This window comes from Amblyomma maculatum, chromosome 4 (genome assembly GCF_055883805.1).
Source record: "Amblyomma maculatum isolate TAMU_Amacu chromosome 4, ASM5588380v1, whole genome shotgun sequence".
Lineage (NCBI taxonomy): Eukaryota > Metazoa > Arthropoda > Arachnida > Ixodida > Ixodidae > Amblyomma > Amblyomma maculatum.
The window spans coordinates 73,877,020-73,898,001 of record NC_139347.1 but is presented as its reverse complement, the minus strand read 5'-3'; the positions used below and the strand labels follow the sequence as shown (position 1 = coordinate 73,898,001).

Genomic DNA, 20,982 nt, shown 5'->3' with positions numbered 1-20,982 from the left:
ACGGCGTCTCAAAGAGCGTGAGTCTCTTCGTGACGTTAAACCCAATAAACCAACCAACCATCACTGGCAGCAAAACCAAATGAAAAAGGAAACCTCGATAAAGATGTTTTGCTCAGAAACCATATGAAAAGCAATATATACCTTCAACAGCGATAGCAATGATCACACCAGGTTATGGCGTGTATCAATTCACACTTTCCTCTCATAGGAAAAAGAAGGCGGCACCACGCAGCATTTTCCAATGTATTCTCACCGGAGTTAAGAGAAGAGAAGAATTATTAGGAGACGTTTAGCGTAGTTAAACATGGTAATCAGCGAAAGCTTCACAGCTTCTTGCCGTCCCCGCTTAGCCAGTCGTTCTCGTTGTTCCAGTGTTTAAGACGCCCTTTTGGCCTGCTTGCATTCATTCCTATTCCCACTGGCCTGTGAACAGCAGGCAATGTCTACTGGACGATCTGATGTAGCCCGATTAAGTGGCGTTGGTACGACGAGCTAAGCGCTGCATCTTCGCCACTGTTTCCATGGCTGACTCTTAGTCGAGGTTTTGTTTTTGTTGCGACTCTAGGAAGAAGGAAAAGAAAATGCATGCGCCTGCTGACTGGCTCTAAAGCTGAGCCCCCACCGCTTTCTCAGAAGTGAAAGAAGAGAAAAGAAACTGAAGGATAGAGCGAGGGGAAGACGTGCATCGCTACACCCGTCTTCCACCACCGAAGCGGCGGCCGGTGCAATGATGATCTCCACAACAGGTACACAAGCTGGTGGAATACCAGCCCCTGCTGCAAACGGCGAGGGCCCCTGATTCCCATCTTCGTAGGCCCGGGAGCAGCCGCCCCACACACCCCCTGCCCCCCCTGCCGAGGCGCGGTATCTCTTCGTTTTATAACCCTCGATTGGCGTCACTGCTATTGCCTATGCCCGATAGCTTGACGTGACGTCACCCAGGTGATTCCACTCCTTTCACGTGCTTCATTCCATTCCAATCACGTGCTCCACTCCTTTCCCCTCTATCCTCAACTCAAAATCTGAAAGGTAAATGTTTACCCAAATTCCCCTCAATCCTCAACTCAAAATCTGAAAGGTAAATGTTCACCCAAATTCAGAAGCTCATCCTTGCTCAAATCGTTATTAGCGAGAACTTAACAAGGCCAGTGCATGATCCTTTTTCCCAGCAGCGGATGTCACGACTACCAGATGGGCGATAAAGGTTCCGGAAAACAATCTGCAGCGCACGAATACAGCTAAAGTGGAGAGAGGACGCCCTGTAGCGGACATACGGCAGTCGGAGCGTACGCCGCTTTGGTGCGCTGGCCTTGTGAATATCTCGGTAACACTCCAGCCTGCTTGCTGCAACCACGCCTTCTCCAACAGCTATGATTTTGCTTGTCGCCGGGCTCACTCTGTTTTGTACTTTCGTCATCACGCTTTTCAGGTGAGGTGGTTACTTTTTTCTCTCTAGAGGATGTTTCGCTGAAGTTCAAAGAGTGTCGCTCAGGCTCGCTAGTTAACCGGTGAGTAGTACTTAGGACAAACGCGAATTGCAATTTTCCCCAAATAAGAGCCATGCTTCTATAAGCAAGGCTTGCGTTGCGCTGTCGTCTCGTTCCGATCTTTCCAGTCGGGGCTAACGGGAAAGGAAGGGGGGGGGGGGGCGGGAGGGAGGGGGTGTTTCCTTGAAGTACCAGCGCTCTCCCACTTCGGCAGACGTTGTTATTGTAAAACATCTACGTCTAATTCCAGTTGCGTCTTCCGAAAACACACAGGTATATGCGTCTATTATGAACGGCCCTCCTCCGCGAGTGCTCTCGCGAGTCGTTGTTCGCGGGCGTTCATATTGCTGCTCGCTTATTTGCTAACCCCTTAATTTTTCCCTTTTTAATGTCACCCATACTTTTTAGCATACAGTCGTAGGCGACCATAATATGTGAAAGCCCAGGCAGTACGAACGTGCATGCGTGGCCTACGGATATTGACTTATGATGCAAGGGTTCTGGAGGGTTCGATTTCTCTCACTCTTCCATCTCACCCTGAAATAGACCCCGCTTCACTTCGACGGATGCAACTGCTGCGACATGCACCTTTTGTTTCAATCTTTATTCTCATACTTCTTTCAACTCTTCTGCCTGCACGGTGGTAGGCACTGCGGCCTAGCTAAAACCAGTCGGCAGGCCAATGAAATTAGCGCTTCATTCTTCCTTCACTACCAGAACATAACATCGTCCCGTTTACAGGTGGCGACAGCGACATTTCGCTTACTTCAAAGCTCTCGGGATACCTGGTCCTACACCGAGTCTGCTGTGGGGAAACATACGCGAGTATCACGAAACGGTGAGGTCACCAAAACGGTATATGAGCCATAGATTCGTCGCAATTAGCACGTCAACGCAGCAATACGGGGTTTTTGTGCGACAGTGCACCTGCATTTTACTGACAGAGTGAATCGGAAATAAATTTCTGCTCTAACATCCGGTATAAATGTAGGAACGTATAACCATACCACTGACCCGTGACGCATAACCAGTTGCTCTTATCCGTTCTTTTTGCAGATGCCGATTCTATGTGTGTTATTTTTTTTCTTTCTTGTACGTCCTTACTTTGTTCGTCTCAGCGTCCGCAGTATATTTATTGCTGAAATAAATAACATAAATTGCATTTGAGAAACGGCACCTAGCACCCGCCATGAGTTCTGTCTACATTATTTTGAGCTAGTAGTACCGTCAGGCAGGCAATTGACATGAAGAAATAGAGAGGAGCACAATTCCGTCTTGGGGATCCATGGTCGAAAAGAAGGTAATGCGGTTAGCATCAGTCGTTTTGAAAGCATATGTTTCGCATGTACTATGCGAACAGCGAAAAAAAAAATACCATTATTATTATAGACTTCGATGCGCGTCACTGAAGCCTAGATATGCATGTTTATATAACTCTGAACAGATGGAATTACTTTTATTCAACATTTTGTCATATGTAAAGACGCCCAGCTCGGAACAGTTCTTTAAACCTTTCGTTCTGTTCTGTTTCGTCGCGTAGGAAATGCCGGATGGAGAATCGACTAGAGAGCCGAATATTATTTTTTCGTGGCCTTTCAGGCTACGACCGTCTCGAAAATATTTTATTATTAGAGCGTGATGAAGCACTGAAATTAGAGCCTTGCGCATTCAAATCCCATAATACACAGTTCTCGACATGTATCGTGCTTCACTAGGAGTCCTACCAGTGATTTTGGTGATCATTTTGTCTTATTTGTCTGCTTTAATGAGAAAGCAACTAACAAAAATTCAGAATACGTATCGCGTTTTCTGTACACAACGTTCATGCATTTCGGACAGGATCATTTCAGGGTTCTCGGCAAATGGTTCAACAAGTACGGCGACACATTTGGGTAAGGTACGATTTCGTGGTCTTTAAAAGATTTTGCAGAGCTAATTCACTCACAGATGTCACCTTGAAGAATAGGAAAGTTTGGCTTCAAACTGCGATGTGTCTTTTATTTGCGACAGGTATTTTCAGTTGCTCGAATCAACAATAACTAAACATTTTCAGAATAAAATTTATTTAGACTTGACTGAACTATAATTTTCTTTAGATGATTTCGCTGTACTATGCTGCTTAGTTAGTGACATGAAGACCACTACCATACGGGTAATATCGCAACACATGTTAAACTATTCTCCAGCGCAATCTACAGATTATAACTACACATTATTTAGAAATAACCAATACTGATTCCCTGCGTATATAATAGATCCGATAACAAAGAAAACCGGAATTCGAGACAGAGGCACACTGACCGTAACTGTGTAAACCACTTTTCTTTCTACGGGCTATTATCTGGACTCCATTGGCTTCAGCGCGCCGCCCGTGCATAGCCATCCTTATCCCACTTTACAGGTTCTACGACGGAGATGTGCCGTTCATAGTAACAAAAGACCTGGACTTCTTGGAATATGTTCTAGTTCGCAACTTCCAAAACTTTACGGACCGTGGCGTAAGTTTATGTCAGTTAGTCTGTACCATAGGACAACTATTCATTAATTGTAAGTTTGTGGTTTGGCTTTGTCTGTCCTGCAGTACTTTGCAGCCGAGGTGTGACGGATGCTATGCGATATTCTCAGATCATGTGAATACTTGTTCACCCAAGCATACTTCCTTTATTTTTCTTTCCAGTGCAGATTTTGCCGCGTTTTTACGCAGTACCCCGCTCTTCAGTAACTCCGTCGTCGGTGTTGTCGGCGTCGGCGTTGGTAGCGAAAAATTACGGACAAGGCTCTCGTAGGTTTAGGCACGTTCGTGAGGCTTTGTGAAAGTGGGGCTTCAGAAATATGTTGGGTGGCCGCTTAAGAATGGTATACCGTTCTCTATCTAGCTTAGCTAGATATCTAGTATCTAGCTAAGCTAGATAACATGGTAGCTTGGCATAAGCAGCGGTTGCTCTTTGCTTGGCATAAGCAGCGGTTGCATGCAGTGAACTAACTTTTTTATATTCCTATCTACGTGATATTGGACCCCTAGACAAACTTTAATACCTCTACGTTACTCATCATTGCTCAATTTCTAAGGATATGACACTATCAGTTCATTTGCAGGACACTGCCCACCTTCTTTTGTTTTCTAGAATGCAACTTTAATGGTTCTCATTGCACTTTCCATGGCATCATAATGTTTTCTTTCATTTATTTTATTTTACTCATCACTGCAAAATTTCGCCGTAAGCATTTGTTCGTTCAATGTTTCGCTACATTTCAGTATATATATTTACACCACAACGCGTGCATGTCGATTCGTTCTGCGTTATACAAGTGATTTTACAAAGGTGATTTTATGAAGTTTGCATTCAAGAAGAACTAGCAGAGCGCTCGACAACAGCGTTTCAGTGCAACAGTGCCCAATCTCAGATCTTGCAGTTATTCATTCAGCATTATCTGAGCTCCCCGATGCTGGCGTACTACTTGCGTATGTAGAATAGTTTTATGAAAAAAAATACTGCAATGTCATGGAGAGAATAGTATTCTTATAGTATAAGTATTTGCATTAAAGAGCTTGACCATTTGCTACATGCATGCTTCTCTATTCTAATTGTTTTTTCTCCTTCTTCCCCATGTAATAGTTGATGACAGGAGGCTATGCTATTATTATTTTTACAGCGGGGAGCGATTATGCTGCAAAATCACCCCTTTTTGAAGAATGCTATTGTCCATGCTGGCGGCACACAATGGCGAAGCATACGGCGGGCGATTGCTCTTGGCTTTAGTCCAGCGAAGATAAAGCAGGTAAGCTGCGAAATCGGCAGAAAAACTATCGCATATGTGCTGGCTGTCAGCCCATAGAACATTGAGAAACACTGACTCTAGAAAGTTTGATATGTGGTTTGTGGGGTTTAATAGTCCCAACTCGACTCAGGCTATTGAGAGACGCCGTAGTGGAGGACTCCGAAAATTTCGGCCGCCTGGGGTTCTTTAACGTGCACTGACATCGCACAGCACACGGGCGCCTTGCTTTTCACCTCCACTGAAAAGCGGCCGCCGAGGCCTGGATTTGATCCCGCATCATTAAGAACACTAGCCGAGCGCCGTAAACAATGCGCCACCCCAGCGGGGCTGACCCTATGAAGTGGGAAACACACTCAGCATACACACTTTGCCTATGTAAAGCTACCTCGTCGCAAGTGAAAATTTTTGTAATGAGGTGTTAGTACACTAGACTGATTTATACAGGAGCGAGCTCTAAATGAAAAGCTTTACTTTGCTGCCTCTCGTACTACCGCAGGAAGATATAATTCGTTACAACGGGGCCCTATGTCATATAAATATATGAGTCGTGACTTTCAATGTAACTTATACGTACCTCAAGTTATCGGACTTGTAAAGGCAGTGCTTTAATAGTTTCGTGAAAATGATTGTTTTTTCACGAATACGCAAGAAAGATGCAACTCAATCCCTTTCTTCTCAATCTCAATCCCTTTTGGAGCTGCGCCTAACATCGCTGCGCAGACACCACAAGAAACTCTCAGCTGTCCTCAAATGTTCCGAGGGGTGACCAAGACCAAAAGTGGATTTGAATAGGGTTTCTTGAAATTCACTAGAGTCCTTGCTTTCTCCATGAAACGAAAAATAATACCCACAGCTGCATCACACAAAGAAATAAAAAAAGCTCGTGTTTTATATGTTTCGACAAAGCGGTGCGAGCTGTCGCATTAGCAGAATCAGCCAATACATTTACTGGTCATGACACTTCATCAAAATATGATATAGGTACAGGAGGAGCCGCTAGGGGGCACTCTTGCCGGTCTGAGGCATCGGAGCGATGCGACTGCTAGCTCTCCACGGCGAAATTCGGAGCGGCAAATTGTGTCTAAATATACCTGAGAATATTTATAGTATCTTTCGAATAGCATTACTTCGAAAGCCGTTCGAGAAAAAAACAACCAAGGGATATTCAGCGTCGAATCACATCACATCACATCACTTTATGTACCTTAAAGCCCCCTTTTCGGGGTGTTAGATAAGGGGTGGGGCTATCAAAATGTAGGGATCAACAGTGCTTGAAAATCATGATGAACATGTTATGGCAGTGCTAGGAGCGAGAATTTGGAAGGCAGCAAATGCGTGGCACTTGTGCCGTGCATTTGTGCACTGAGTAGTAGTAGTTGTAGTAGTAGTAGTAGTAGTAGTAGTAGTAGTAGTAGTAGTAGTAGTAGTAGTAGTAGTGGTAGTAGTGGTGGTAGTAGTAGTAGTAGTAGTAGGAGGAGGAGGAGGAGGAGGAGGAGTAGCAGTAGCAGCAGCAGCACTAGTAGTAGTAGTAGTAGTACTAGTACTAGTAGTAGTAGTAGTAGTAGTAGTAGTAGTAGTAGTATAGACTGCCGTCACATGAGTATATTTCTTCTGTGTTCCTGAAGCGTCGTGTGTAGAAATGTTTTGTACACCCACTGTCTTCAAGGCCACGGCCAGATACTGATGCACCACATGGTTGCGGTAATGACAACTTGCGACTGCGCATTCCACATCTTTTCTGACTGTGGTGCGTGCATACGAAGGGATTTTAAATGTCTCATACAACAACCAGCGATCAGTTTCATTGAATGTGTGCTTTGCGTTTAGCAAGTAGTAAACAGTCAGGTAAAAGATTTGTTTGAAATTGCTTTACTATGCTTTCTCAAACATTTTTTCTAAGGTTTCTCTGTTTTACATATGATCATTTGTTTGTTCCTGCAGTGTCATGCTGCCTATATAATACGTTTGTCCTTGCATTATCTCAAATTCTCGCAGTCATTTTGGTTCATTTTATTTTATTTACAAGTTGTGACTTGTACTAAACTATACTTTTTTCTTTTCCATTTTATTATGTGTTCTCGTATTTGCGTTTAGGTCTTCATTTTAGATATTGCATGTATTTCCAGTCAATGAGTCATATCCACGCTAATTTAAAAACGGGTTTTATGGCTCCACCAAAATGAAACCCTAGGAAAGTGGAGCACAATAATAACGCCTAATAAAAGCGGCGACCAGCAGTCACAAAGAAAAAATTTGGCCTATAGACAGTTCCTCATAATAAACGTGTACATACCCTAATGTATGTACTTTACGTATCGAATACGTCATTCTCCTGAATGACTGAGGCCAAATGCAAATAAGACAAAACTAATGCTGTCTGACTTAACCATGTGAGTTGAAGGAGGTGCTGTTTGATAGATTTTATTTTTACCATAAAACCTCAGGAGCGAAAAGAAACAGGTCACAGAAGTCATATTTTACAGATTTGCGATGTGGCTACGTGACTATCAGCTAATTTGCTCCTCAATCTAATCTTTCGGTCCTAGTAGCCGGCCACAATGTGCGCGCACAAGCTCTTTATCATCGTGATTTTTTTTTTATTCTTTCTTTTTTTTTTTGCAGTAGAGAGCTGCAGCTGGTTTCTAAAACCGAAAGTGACACAAAATGTGACGAACAATCCACATTAATGCAAGCAATTCAACTTAACGAATTACGCTTTCTGTAGTGTTCATGCAGACATTGGCGAATTGAACCTTGTGAACGGTAAACTTCTCTAAGTAGTCTTCCGCAATCTTCAAAAGGCCGTGGGTTGAAGACACTTGCTAACGGCATTTCGTTCTGTACTTATTAGAGTCAAAGCACTAGGAGTCTGATATACATTCTTAAAAATCGGACTTTGCTCACATATGTCATCCTCGCAAACTTCTTCACGGGAATGCCTGGAACAAATGCGCAACAACTCCAACAAGACGCCCTGTTCGTTGAGCTCAACGCACCGTTTCCGCAGACGGGCTTGCGCGCGATAAACGTAACCTCGAAAGTCTGAATGTTATCGATGACACCTTGCATGCTTTTAACGTGTAGGCAGGCGGACGCCGGAATACACCTCGAGTGGTCGTCGAACATCCTCGCCAAGCGGGCAGCAAAAGTTTTACAAAACACATACAAGTCAGAACCCCACCTTCGACCAGCCACTGGTTCCCGCAAACAATGCCACTCGCCTTGAAGTGCGTTTACTACTACTAATTATGCTACTAATAATAATATTATTAGTAATAATAATAATAAGAAGAAGAACAGGAAGAAGAAATTTGTTTACAGGAAAGGAAAGTTCAGTATCTGTCGCACTCTTTTTCTTTTTTTTGGACTCCTGAACCGCGCCATAAGGGAAGGGACGAAAACTGCAAATTCATTTTCCTGTGATGCAGCACTCCATCACATTTCTCTCTATCTGTTGCCAGTATGTAGGCTAAATATCGGCACTTCCTTCGTTATTCCCTTACATGGGAGACCCCATGTACACAGAAGGCACGCGCTATCTTTTAAGACCTTCATGCACAACACAAGGCAGAAGGTGAAAACATTTATTATGTTGCACGTAGCCTCCCACGCTAGGAGAAAGTGGAAGCACTTCACATTTTGGAGAAGCCCCGGCTAAATCTGGAAGTCACCCCTGAGCTGGTCATAGTCAAATTAGATTGGGCACTAATTCGAGGTCAATTTTCGGGGCTCCAGGAGACCACATTTTAGGGGTTCCCCACCTAAATTTGAGCGCCACCGCTGAGTAAGCCATACTTAAAATATGTTAGACGCAAATGTTGGAACTCGAGCGAATGAAAATTTTGGGACACCAGGAGGCCTTTTAATTTTTTTGGTAGAGGGGGGGGGGGGGGGGGGAGGGGGCTCACTCAAATTTCGTGGTCACCACTCAATTAACCGCATCATATTAGGTTAGAAATCAATTTCGGTCACATTTTGTGTATCCAGAGGTCTAAATTTTTGGGACGGCCTCCAAATATGGCAATGAATATGGCAAGTCAGCCACACTCGGATTAGGTTGGATACAATAAGGCCATAATCAAGGTTCAGAAGTGCAGTTGGCGCAGACAAAAGCTTTCCGTGCACACTTTCTGCGGACAGCTGTTTCGCACGCCTTCTACTAGCGTTTTTTTTTTTTTTTTTTTTTCCGCCATGAGCCAATTAAGGCTCATGCATTAAATATCTGCGTGGCAGCCGCCTCCGCTGCCGCCTGTCCGATAGCCTCCGGGTGTACGCAGCGCCGTGCTGCGGCCACCGCTGGCAGAGGAGAAATCTCCCTGTTGTGTTACGGCGGAGTGTCGTTTTAAGAAAAGTATTGTATTATTATGGTTTAGTAAGAAAAGGGGACTTTACCTAGCAGTTGTCAAAGCCGAGGGCAAAGGGGAGTAGTGACGGTTCTAGGATCTGTGAAGGCTTGTTAAAACCAAGTTCGTTCGTCCTCTGGAAATCAAGCTGGGGATATCCGCCTGTTTCGATATCACTGTCCTTCGCTAACCAATTATGGGACAACGTGTGCGACCTACGAAATGCTTTTCTGTTACACAATGCTTGTATTATTGTTTTATATCTTCCCAATTTTCTTCTTTTGTGTGTTTGTGTCGATCGGCAGATGATGACGGAGATCATGAATGGCACCGACATATTCCTGAGCATCGTTGAAAAACTTGCCACCAGCGGCCAGGAGGTGAACGTGTACCACCTGTACCAGCGGCTCGCCATGGACTACGTTGGGCGCGGGGCATTCGGAGTTGATTACAGCTTCCAAAGAGGACCGGAAAGTGCCCTCGCCGCTGCAGCTAAAGTGGTTCTGCAGGGCATTATGGCGGGACCGTTCCATTTGATCTCTCGTGAGTGGAAGTCAGACATTTAACGCGTCCGGATTAACACTCAGAGCTTCTACCACACACACACACTCTCTCTCTCTTCATTCAGGCGCTCACACAGCACTAGCGACAATCGCCTCGTCCTCTATCCGCCTGCTGGGGCATAATAATGCAACTGTAATTACCCCTTAGGAGGTCATGTATGAAATAATGAGCAAATATGTGGTGAAAACTCTGGCACACTTGTTAAAGGCGTATTTCGTGAGAGACAAAAACGGCACCTGGTGACTTGTTCAAGCAGAAAATGTACAGCTCACAAAGAGCAAAAACAATAAGAGGTCGAAAAACTGGCGTCGAACGATGTAGATGAAGAATAACCCAATTGAGTCCGTCGAGATGCTTATGGGCCTTTCGGCATGTCATTTCCGCCTGTTTTCCGCTACAAAATGGCCAAATCACATATGACCAGGTCATTTTTGCAAGCGTAGACAAATGCACAGAAGGCTCTGTAGAGAATTGTGAAAGTGTGACGTTGCAGAAACAATGACCTCTAAGCCTGTTGTTACTAAAGTGTATTGGCAACGCGACGAAGCAAAGCTCTCAAAGGAATGGTGATAGTAGAGGCTCTCATACTAGCCAATGAGACATCAGTTTTCTGTGAAACAGCAGATCAGGCCCCCATTCCCGACCTTTGAGCAGGTTGTTCATTGGAGTTGAGGGTGTCGCAAGGCATTAGTGAGATTAATTAGGTCGCTAATGCCTATCCCTTTTAGTTTACTAGCGCTCTATCCTGGTAAGCTTATCATAACATATTTTTTTTTTCTTTTGCTATAGAGAGCACCTCCATGCTGGGTCTCCTAATGAAGCCGTTGTACTGGATCAACATGCTCCTCGGTGCCTACGTTACCATTCCATTTACTAAAGAAACATCAAAGGTCATCGAACTCAGAAGGAACAATCCCGCAGTGAGTACAGAAATATAAAGAATTTTTGGTTTCGAATAATATTCATGTGGGGTTCGTTTATTGTCGTCACAAAAGAGCTAGTTTTTTGCTATTGCTCGCAAAAAAAAAAGAGTAAATTATACCGAGTTTGGAAGGAACAATCCCAATATGAGTGCTTCTGTATGGATATCGGTGCTTAGCAAAGTCAAACCGGCGATTAACTTTTCGCATCGGATGATACTAATCTAGAGTTCGCTTTTCAATGACATGACGGAGATTCTTATTTTCAGGAACAACGAAACCGTTTGATTTTCAGCTGCAAACAAACAAACAAAAAAAAAGAAACAGCGGGCGGACTATTTCGTAATCGGTGTTCGTGCGCTGTTTGACCTTGAAGCAGAAACCTCACTCTCGTCCTCCTATTTATGGAGTCCTAGCAAAAACAACACCGAACAGGCGGAATACTTTTGTTGTGTTTGTGTCTAACTGAGCACTTTTTGTCTTTCAGCAAGTTCAGGTATTTAGGAAAACGCACACTTTGGAGAAAAAAACGAAATCTCCCCTTCTGCCACCCAGAGTAACTATACATGACCGCGCGTACTATCAAGCTGACGCCTAACGTTGCACCTGTTGATATATTCGGCGCTGTTCTGCACTCCAGCTTGCCAACATGCCGCGTTATGGTCACTTTCTCCTTCCCCTGCTTACCAAGCCTGCGAGCAACAAATACAAAGCCGTTGCTAGCTGTTACCAGTATCAAAGCGTGCTATATCCTTAACGACGCAATGATAAAACCAGCCTTCTTATTTTGCCACAATCAGCAATGAATTATTGTCCCGGCTCCCTTCCACAGTACCGCAGGCCCGACGTACTTCAGAACCTATTGGATGCAGAGTATCGTGAAGAGAGTACCAATCTTGGAAACGACCCTATAGAAGACAGCAATGCACCAGGTAAGGAAATACAAAATGGCTGATTGTCAACAGTTGACAACTCTAGACGAAAATAGATGCACTGCTTGGGATTTACAAGAATAAGGTTAAAATATGAAGCAAAAGTTTAAGCGCGAAGGCAGCACAAACGTTTACGTGCGTTGCGCTTATCAATTGTGTCGCTTTTTAAACTTATCAGTGTATATCCCAGGACGCGCATTTATCTTTCTATAAATATATTTTACTTAATAAACGACAGTATTCGAAGCGTGGCCAGAACGAGAGGAAACATTTTGCTCATGTGGCAGCCCACTTTTGATTTCTGCTGGCGGTTTGTACCGAAATGCGCTTTGTTTTTTTAATCATTTTTTTTTTTTTTTTTTTGTTTTTTGCAGGTGGAGCTTCCAAAAGTCGTGTGCTAACTACTGATGAAGTACATGTCAGTGTTAGCTCTCTGTTCATCGCAGGGTAAGTGCACTGTTACATAATTGATGCATCTGCCACTTATTTATTTTTTTTTTTGAGGTCCAGCTTTCTAAAGCATCACGTTTATTTTTAGAGCAACTGTATAATATTTCAACATACTCTGATACACTGTGGATGTGAACGATCTAATCGCCTCACATGAAACAAGACCTTGCTTTTAAGGTTTCTTCTGCGCTGGCCCAAGAATTTGCAACTGCCAAGAAAAACCAGTAGTGAACGTCCTTCACCAATCAATAGAAGTCACATACAACCGCCCCGGTAGGGAGACTGGCCGATTTATAGACTGGTACAGTGTCGTATATTACTATATTCGAAAACATTGCATTCATCAAAAGCTTCTTGATGAAATCCTACGCTCGTTCAAAATTTATGCGCACGCTATAAATTAACAGCAATCGTTCTTCAATTGCGCATTTCCGCTTGTTCGTACGACGCGCGTTGGCGCGTTTGCTCTGGGATGGCGCTTTTGGTGCGCAACAACCCAAAAACAAATGCGGTAGGCCAAGCGTGTAGCCGCAAGCCTACACATGCTTTATGCATTCACTGAGTTGTGATGTTCGCGTTCTTCATTCTCACCAACGAGACATCGTAAACTTGAAGTACGCCCACAGATGTACTGAAGGTCATGGGAGATCATGGGTGTGCCAGCAGTGAGTCATTTTTACATCCCTCTGGCTGTGCATGTTTAAACAGAGTCGTACATCATACGGGAATTGGTGAAAGGAAACGCCGGGAGGTTTTTCAGGGTGGGATTTAAGAACCGGGCGCAGCATTAAACCACATGGCACAGTAGCAATATGCACGGCAAAAAGAGGGTTCGGACAACGGGGAGGTCACTTATCCCAGGTGCAGAGGCATCACTTGTACAGGCGTGTGCACATCACTCGGTAGAGCGTATATCAAAGCAAAGGAAACAAAGTTGAAATCTGCGCCAGAGAACCCACCTGCAGACTGAAGGAAATGCCGAAAGTACACTGCGCCAGAGAAGGTCGACTGCTGTGACCAGGTCAGCTCCTTGGTTACGAACTAGCTGCATGGTTTAGCAGCATAAGTGACAGATAAAGACATAAGTCGGGAGGCTTTGTGGGATTCCTTGTATGAGGACGGTAATGAACGCCTTCTGTGGCATCGAAGCAATGTGCACGCCTGAGAACAGGAAGACGGGTTACAGTGAATGCACCAGTCGAAGTGCACAAAAAGCAGACAAGAGCAGCCTTTTTTAACTCAATAGTGAATAGTCAGTAAGTTTATTTCCAGATTCAACTGTAGGGTTACCCGGCTAAAAGCTGCCTAGGTGGCTTGACAGTGTCCAGGAAAGCCATGCAAGCAGCAGCATACGAGCGGTGCAGGAAATTTTCAAATGGGTCATACATACAGTAGTTACATTCAAGGAAAAAATTCAATACATATGTGTACTGACTAATAATTTTTACACTAAAAGGCACAAATATAAAAACGTATGTAACGTATATACCTATGTATGTAGCGAAACAGTGCGGTTACTACAAAGTCTCTATGATAAACTTCTCTGCATATGTGATTGTTTTGTTCCAGTTATGACAGTACGTCTACGTCGTTAAGTTACGTCACGTACCTTTTGGCCAAGCACCAAGACGTTCAAGACAAAGTCAGAGAAGAAGTTGACGACGTTGTTTCCAGCAAAGCAAGTCGTAATTATTTTATCCTCTAATTACGGCCATTTAGCTCGCACGTCTTGGCTACTCGCAACCTAACACGCTTTAAAGGCATGTGGTGAAAGGTATTGGCTCATGAGGACAGCAAAATAATTGCTGCTCTAAAAGCATATTTTGTAGTTTTTGTTCATCGCCAACAGAAAAAGCCAAAGCTTTAAAATTTGCTTCATAAAATAAAATTGGCTTTTCACCTTCTTTTTTCTTGACGAATTGTCAGCACGGCTCTCTGTCCAGCCATCATATTTTGATATATTGAAAAATGTCATAACCTCAAGTAAGCAATAATCAATTCTTATTGAAAGCCTTGCAGAAGGCCACAAGCTAAACGAGATGGTTAATTTATCACTACTTCTTTCTAATATATTGTCCGCAAAATACTGCAAATTGCCTTTTAATTTGTTCTTTTTTCTCTCATAATGAAGAGCAGAGCCTGTCTTGACACTCAATCACTTTTTTATTATTCTGTTCTCTTCATAGTGAGGTAGCACAGCGCTAAAAGGCAAAGGCCTGTTGTAGTGCCCAAACCGCTGCCACTGCAAACATTGGATATGTCGTTCGCATCTTTACTTTTGCGAGTAGGGTCGAGAGCATTGCAGGGACTCTAGCGAGCGTAAAGACCTGGCACCATTAGTCAGCGCTCTTTTGTCATTGTCTGTCAGGAGCTACAATGTCAGGATAATCTCCCTATTATTAACGAAGCTTTAAGCTAATAGCTGCGGTCATAGCAGTGTAAAAACCTCGCCTGCCCCCTCATCGAACACATTTTGTTCGATTCTGTTCACTCTCGCTTGCTTTTTTTTTTTTTTATTACATTGTCAGCAAAGGCTCTTCGTCTTGCCGGCACACTTTGAAAACCTTGAATTATGTCGATATAGTTTAAACAAATAGTATCGCGTGTTCGACCATTTAAATATATAGAAAGGTATGTTCGAATCGATGCTGGTGGCTCCTCCAGGCATGCTGGGAGTCAGCGAAAGCGCGTAGGGCCCAATCGCCGCGTGCTCATCGCCGGCGCGCGCTGACGGGTCGGAATGACGGACCGTAGATCGCGCTATGCTAAATCTCTCTAATGGCTGCTGTTTGCCGGTTTCTATTGTGGCTCCTCTTTCGCGCACATGCAGTTTTCTACTCGTTTAATCACGAATATTTTAATTTTTGGTTCCGATATTCTGTAGCATTGGGTCGTAGGAGGAAGATGAGAAGGAGGAAAGGCAGGGAAGTTAACCGGTAAAAGGAACCGGTTTGCTACCCTGGACAGGGGAAATGGAGTGAGTGGATATAAAATTGGTGGGTAAGAGAGGGATGGCTAGACGCTCCAGCGCACGGCCGAGACACTCGCTTTCCGCACTGTATATGGCGCACTTACAACGAATGTCGCCTATAGTCTCATCGCACCCGCAGTTGGCACATGCAGGGCTATTTTCCATGCCTACCACAAAAGAATAAGAGTTTGTGAATGTTACACCAACCAACAGGCGGCACAACAAAGTTTTTTCAAGTCGGGTACGGCCAGGTGGAAGCCGGAGCTCCACCTGGCTCCAGGGATTTTAAGCGGCAGTTCGCAAACTGGCCAGAATGCAACAAGGCGAGCGTGCGCTCCCGCGCAAGTGGGCGAAGCTTGCCCGCTGCCCTGGAAAAGATCAACACACAATCGCAGTCTTATGGGGCTGTTCGAGCGACTTCGTACGCCCGGATATTTCCCGCTATGCCGCTGTCTCCTGGAAGCCATTGGTAGAGGATGTCATGTCCTCCATTTATGGCATAGTGATGAAGTTCTCGTATTTCCGCGACGACTTGCTCATGGGCTCCACCTCGAAGGGCCGCTTTTAAGGCTTATTGGGTAGTAAGCTGCCAGTTTTACATTAAAGGCCATGCGGCGTAGATAACGTGCCTGTACTGCTTAGCTGCTTAGGCAGCGTCTCTAAGTTTGGGTCCAAGACGACAGGAGTGCAACCTATCTGCCGTCTCAAAGGCGAAGAACGAGTTGGCGCGCTTGCCAGCGCAGCATGTCATGCAGTCTAGTGATGTCACGCACCGCCTGTCTGCAGACAGCATGATCGTGCAGACAGAGGCATGCTCGGGATTTTGCGCTCACAACACTAACGCCAGATTTTGTGAGATCGGGGCCTTTAACACGGTCGTGTTGAAAGACGGCAGCATTGAATAGTTAACTGTAGCACGTGTGCGGCGAAGAGCGGTAATGGTCAACGCTCTGCCGTAACTAAAACCAGGAGACCCCTTTTGAATTCAGTTGTCGATTTACCCACAGAGTGAGGCGGGTAGTGGTTGTACTCACAGTACAGCTGCCACTACGCACTTTCACTGCTTTACAATGGCGATGAACTAGATGAAAAGCAGATCACACTACCTGTGCAGCAAATCTCATCTATTGTAATCAGTCAGTCAGTAAGCACTTTAATATACGTAAAAAACAAACTGATCATTTGCTAGCTATCGACAACTAAGCGTTCGCGTTCCGTGAGCGGCACCGCTGCACACGTATATGTACGTTTATACAAAGGAAGTATGAAGCGGAATGTCTCTGAAGCAGCTGTCATCAGAGCAAGGTTAGATGATCTGTAACGTGAATGCGAATTCCGTAGAGGAACTTTGCCAGCTATCATTTGAAACACACACACACACACACGCACACACACACACACACGCACCCACACCCACACACACACACACGCACACACACAAACACACACACACACACACACGCACACACGCACCCACACACACACACAAACACACACGCACACACACACACACGCACACACACACGCACACACACACGCACCCACACGCATACACCCAAACACACACACACACGCACACACACACACACACACACGCACACACACACGCAACCACACGCACACACGCACACACGCACGCACACACACACACACACACGCACACACACGCACCCCCACACACACACACAAACACACACGCACACACGCACCCACACACACACACACGCACACACACACACGCACACACACACACAGGCACCCACACACACACACACGCGCGCACACACACATAGACACACACGCACCCACACGCACACACACACACACGCGCGCGCACACAGACACGCACCCACACACAGACACATGCACACACGCACCCACACACACACGCACCCACACACACACGCGCGCGCGCGCGCACACGCACACACGCACCCACACACACACACACACACACACACACACACACACACACACACACACACACACACACACACACACACACACACACACACACACACACACACACACACACACACACACACACACACACACACACACACACACACACACACACACACACAAGCTCGTCAGGGAGAATCGAGTAACAGGGTTTCTGATCACGTAGTAGCGAACTTTCGAGCGGCTGTTACCATCCTAAAACAACCCAGTATAGGCGTTTTCTTTACATGTGCAGTACCAAAAGCATACAGTGTATTGCTTTGCCGCTGGCGCTCTATGTACTCTCCCGGCAACGTTGACTGTATTCTGTCGTGTGCAGGAAGCCTTCAGTTATGAAACAGTGACACGGAAGTTGCCCTACCTGGCCCAGGTAGTCAACGAAGCCCTTCGCCTCTACCCGCCGGTGCTCACGTACGTACTGTTTCCAGAACCTGGCCAGAAATACGTCTGATGATGGCGCATACCTTCAAAACACCCAAACTTAGCTTTTTAACTTTATGCCGGGGAAAGCAAGTCATGATTTTTATACAGCTATGCCCACGCAATGTCTTCTGGACCACTTATTCGTAAAACAAGGCGAAAACTGCATTTTTGTTAAGGCAGCGAGAGAGAGAATGAAGGAGACGCTACATGAGCTGTATATTAATCTGAATAGGCTCATTCTTTTAAATACCAACAAAAATATAGCCCAATTGTTGTTTGATTCCTGGAATGATGGTATGTAAATATGAAAAGGCCGACTGAAACGCAAAACATTCAAACTATATTGTATCAGCAACGTAAAGCGGATTTTTTGTTTCCTCATTACTTTATAGTCCTTACCTTATGTCCCGAGCAGGTTTGTCTCGAGGACAGCTGTCAGTGACTTTGAGTACAACGGCGTGAAGTACAAGGCCGGGACGTCCATCCTGTCCCCAACACTGCAGATCCACAGAGACGCGCGCTTCTGGCTAGACCCGCTGACCTTCAACCCAGACAGGTACAATGCACAGCGTTTTACGTAGGTGAACATGCGGCATTAAACGAAATCAGAGCCTTGGAAATAATGGCAAGCGGAATAAAGTGACTAAATAAAAGTATCATCCAAGAAGCGCAGGTTTATCGAGCATGTGTTCCTGTCAAAGTCCACACCTTCGTTTGAGATGCAACCTTTTGTCGACGCAGTCAGCCCTTCTTAGCCAGCCATGAGCGCTTGCCTTTATCTAACTGGAGAACACTACATATCTTGAGAGTTGGTTCATTTTAGTCTCCCGAAAACTTTTGCTAACACACAGACATTTCATTATGATCCTATCCAATATATATCCGTAATAAGATACTCGTTTCGCAATTTTTATTTTTTTCGACGCCAACATTTTCCAGACCAGCGCGCATCTGGTTGCAGTGGAGATGGACGCGTGTGTTGGAAAGCGGTTCTATTGAAACTTTTCCACTAGCTAATGATAGCTAACAAAATATCTCCTCTCAACTTTGCCGTTTTCATGAACGTCTAATGTCGTGCGTTTTTTCCTCTTTTTTCAAAGAAAACACCTTAGAAAATAGTCAAAAACGACCGATGCCCAATTCACTCTGGTTCTGTTTTGCTGAACTCTTCCTCAACAATTTTGGTAAGGGGTTTGCGACCGTAGCGATCTGCGAGTCGCCATGATTCCTCGCACATTTATTCTCATAAGCAAATTGACCCGACAACACTTGCAAACAAATGTATGTTCTGCACTAACTGCATAATTTCGTACGCTCCTGTTCAACGCTCTTCTATCGACGACAGGTTTTCCCCCAACAACGAAGGAAGCTTCCCCAAGATGGCGCACCAGCCTTTTGGAGTTGGACCGCGTAATTGTGTCGGAATGCGCATGGCTCAAGTGATACTGAACCTCACGATCGCCCGGTTGGTTCAAAGCTTTCGCCTTGAACTGGGGCCTTCGCAGGGTGAGGTACGTATACGCTACGTCACTCCCATGCGTACACACACATACACACAGGTAAACTTTCTGCTGTGAGGTGCTACGCAGCCTTAATCAATCTTAACGGGCGCGTATCATTCGCTAACATACTAAAGGGATAGCTTTAAGCCCCCTATATAACGGAAAACACGGCTTTGTCTGGTCGGTGTTTAGGGGCGTGTCGCAACACGCTCGTTTATTTACTGCGTCATGACGTCACAGGCAAATGATCTCACGCGGGAGCATATATCACCCTCCAGTAAAACGCTACATCACGTAAGAACAAAAGTGGTTAAAACATGGTATGAAAGAGCACTGAACAATTATAATATGCGCCAATCAAAAGCTTTCTCACGGTATGCTAAGCTTAGCCTTGTTACGCCTCTACAAATTTCGTTTTCCACACGAAGGTATTGGATATTTTAAGGTTAATATGAAGTTTGCTTAGTTTGACGGATTAACGCTTTCTAATAGCACCACAGGTACTTGCAATGGCAAAGGGTTTTAGCATATACAGAAGTGGGATAAAGAACTGGCATTTCGCAAGCAGTCTGTCGGCAAATGTGCTGAGGCATCGCTGCTGGTAGTTTGGAAATTAAATCGAAGCAAATGGGCTGCGGTAAGTAATTCATCGCCAACGGCTGGCTCCATAAGCGAGTTAACTGCTCAGCTATTTGGTTGGCAGACAAAATTACAGGGTGTTCAACGCAGACACACGCAAGAAAGCTCCCGTGGTGTCCTCTTTCTTGTGTGTGTCTGTGCTGCGCTGAATACCCTGTAATTACGACTGGCTCAATAACACATATTTATGCTCTTTGGATACAAAAAAAAAAAATATGATCCACGCTTGTGATGACGTGAAACATGTAATGAAAAGCTTGGAAGCTATGTTACTTAATTTCGCTGTCATTTGCAGAACCCTCTTGACATGGGCTCCCGTTCTGGGGTGTCGCAACCGCGCGTCGGCCCCTGGATTGTATTCCGCCGACTATGAATACGTCACAGAGAGGAAGGGAAAGCAAGCTGCCAACTGGAAGCTTACTGTCTACGTCGCCCAGCCGAGGCAGACTTCGAAAAATAATGAACTCCGTGTGTGACCGCCGCAGAAGAATAAGTCCGTGTGTTGCCGCCGCAGTGTTGCCTGGCGAAGCTGTAGAGAATGTTGTCATGAAACTTGGTGGAGTGTCGCGTTTTGCTTCTTGTTCGCGACCACCATGTTTTATGTGACGCGGTAAACTGCTTTCGCCTGTCCTTCATGTTTTACTCATCTGGCTGCTTTGTATATATAGCTCAACCTCAAATATAAAGTAAATGGCAAAACGTTGAAATGACTATTATCAGCACCACTGAACACGTTTCTAACAAAATATAAGTATACAAATATCCGGAGGCTCTTCATCACGGTGGAAAAGCATATCACTGCGATACGTAGAGGTATTCCTATAGCGAGTACTGCCGGTCATATAACTACATGGGTCAGCAAACTAGATATAAGCATATATTTAGGCATTTTTTTTATTGATTGATTGATTGATTGATTGATTGATTGATTGATTGATTGATTGATTGATTGATTGATTGATTGATTGATTGATTGATTGATTGATTGAGAGAATATTCTTGACAACTG

At 44.8% G+C, this 20,982-nt stretch overlaps 1 protein-coding gene across 2 annotated transcripts; it reads left to right on the top strand.

Annotated features, from left to right (window-relative positions):
• Positions 1 to 1,370: 1,370 nt before the first annotated feature.
• Positions 1,371 to 20,657, top strand: LOC146191413 (cytochrome P450 3A14-like). Of its 2 annotated transcripts, XM_084599939.1 has the most exons (14): positions 1,371 to 1,429; positions 2,229 to 2,325; positions 3,327 to 3,379; positions 3,889 to 3,985; positions 5,142 to 5,267; positions 9,916 to 10,153; positions 10,964 to 11,094; positions 11,927 to 12,026; positions 12,401 to 12,473; positions 14,046 to 14,154; positions 17,729 to 17,820; positions 18,248 to 18,388; positions 19,178 to 19,343; positions 20,269 to 20,657. In XM_084599939.1, the coding sequence occupies exons 1-14, from the start codon at positions 1,371 to 1,373 to the stop codon at positions 20,344 to 20,346; spliced, it is 1,560 nt and encodes a 519-aa protein (XP_084456065.1). In that variant the 3' UTR covers positions 20,347 to 20,657. The 2 variants fall into 2 exon arrangements, with proteins under 2 accessions (XP_084456065.1, XP_084456066.1); XM_084599940.1 differs by lacking the exons at positions 1,371 to 1,429; positions 2,229 to 2,325; positions 3,327 to 3,379; positions 3,889 to 3,985 and having other exon boundaries at positions 5,149 to 5,267; positions 14,046 to 14,158; positions 17,733 to 17,820.
• Positions 20,658 to 20,982: the final 325 nt, after the last annotated feature.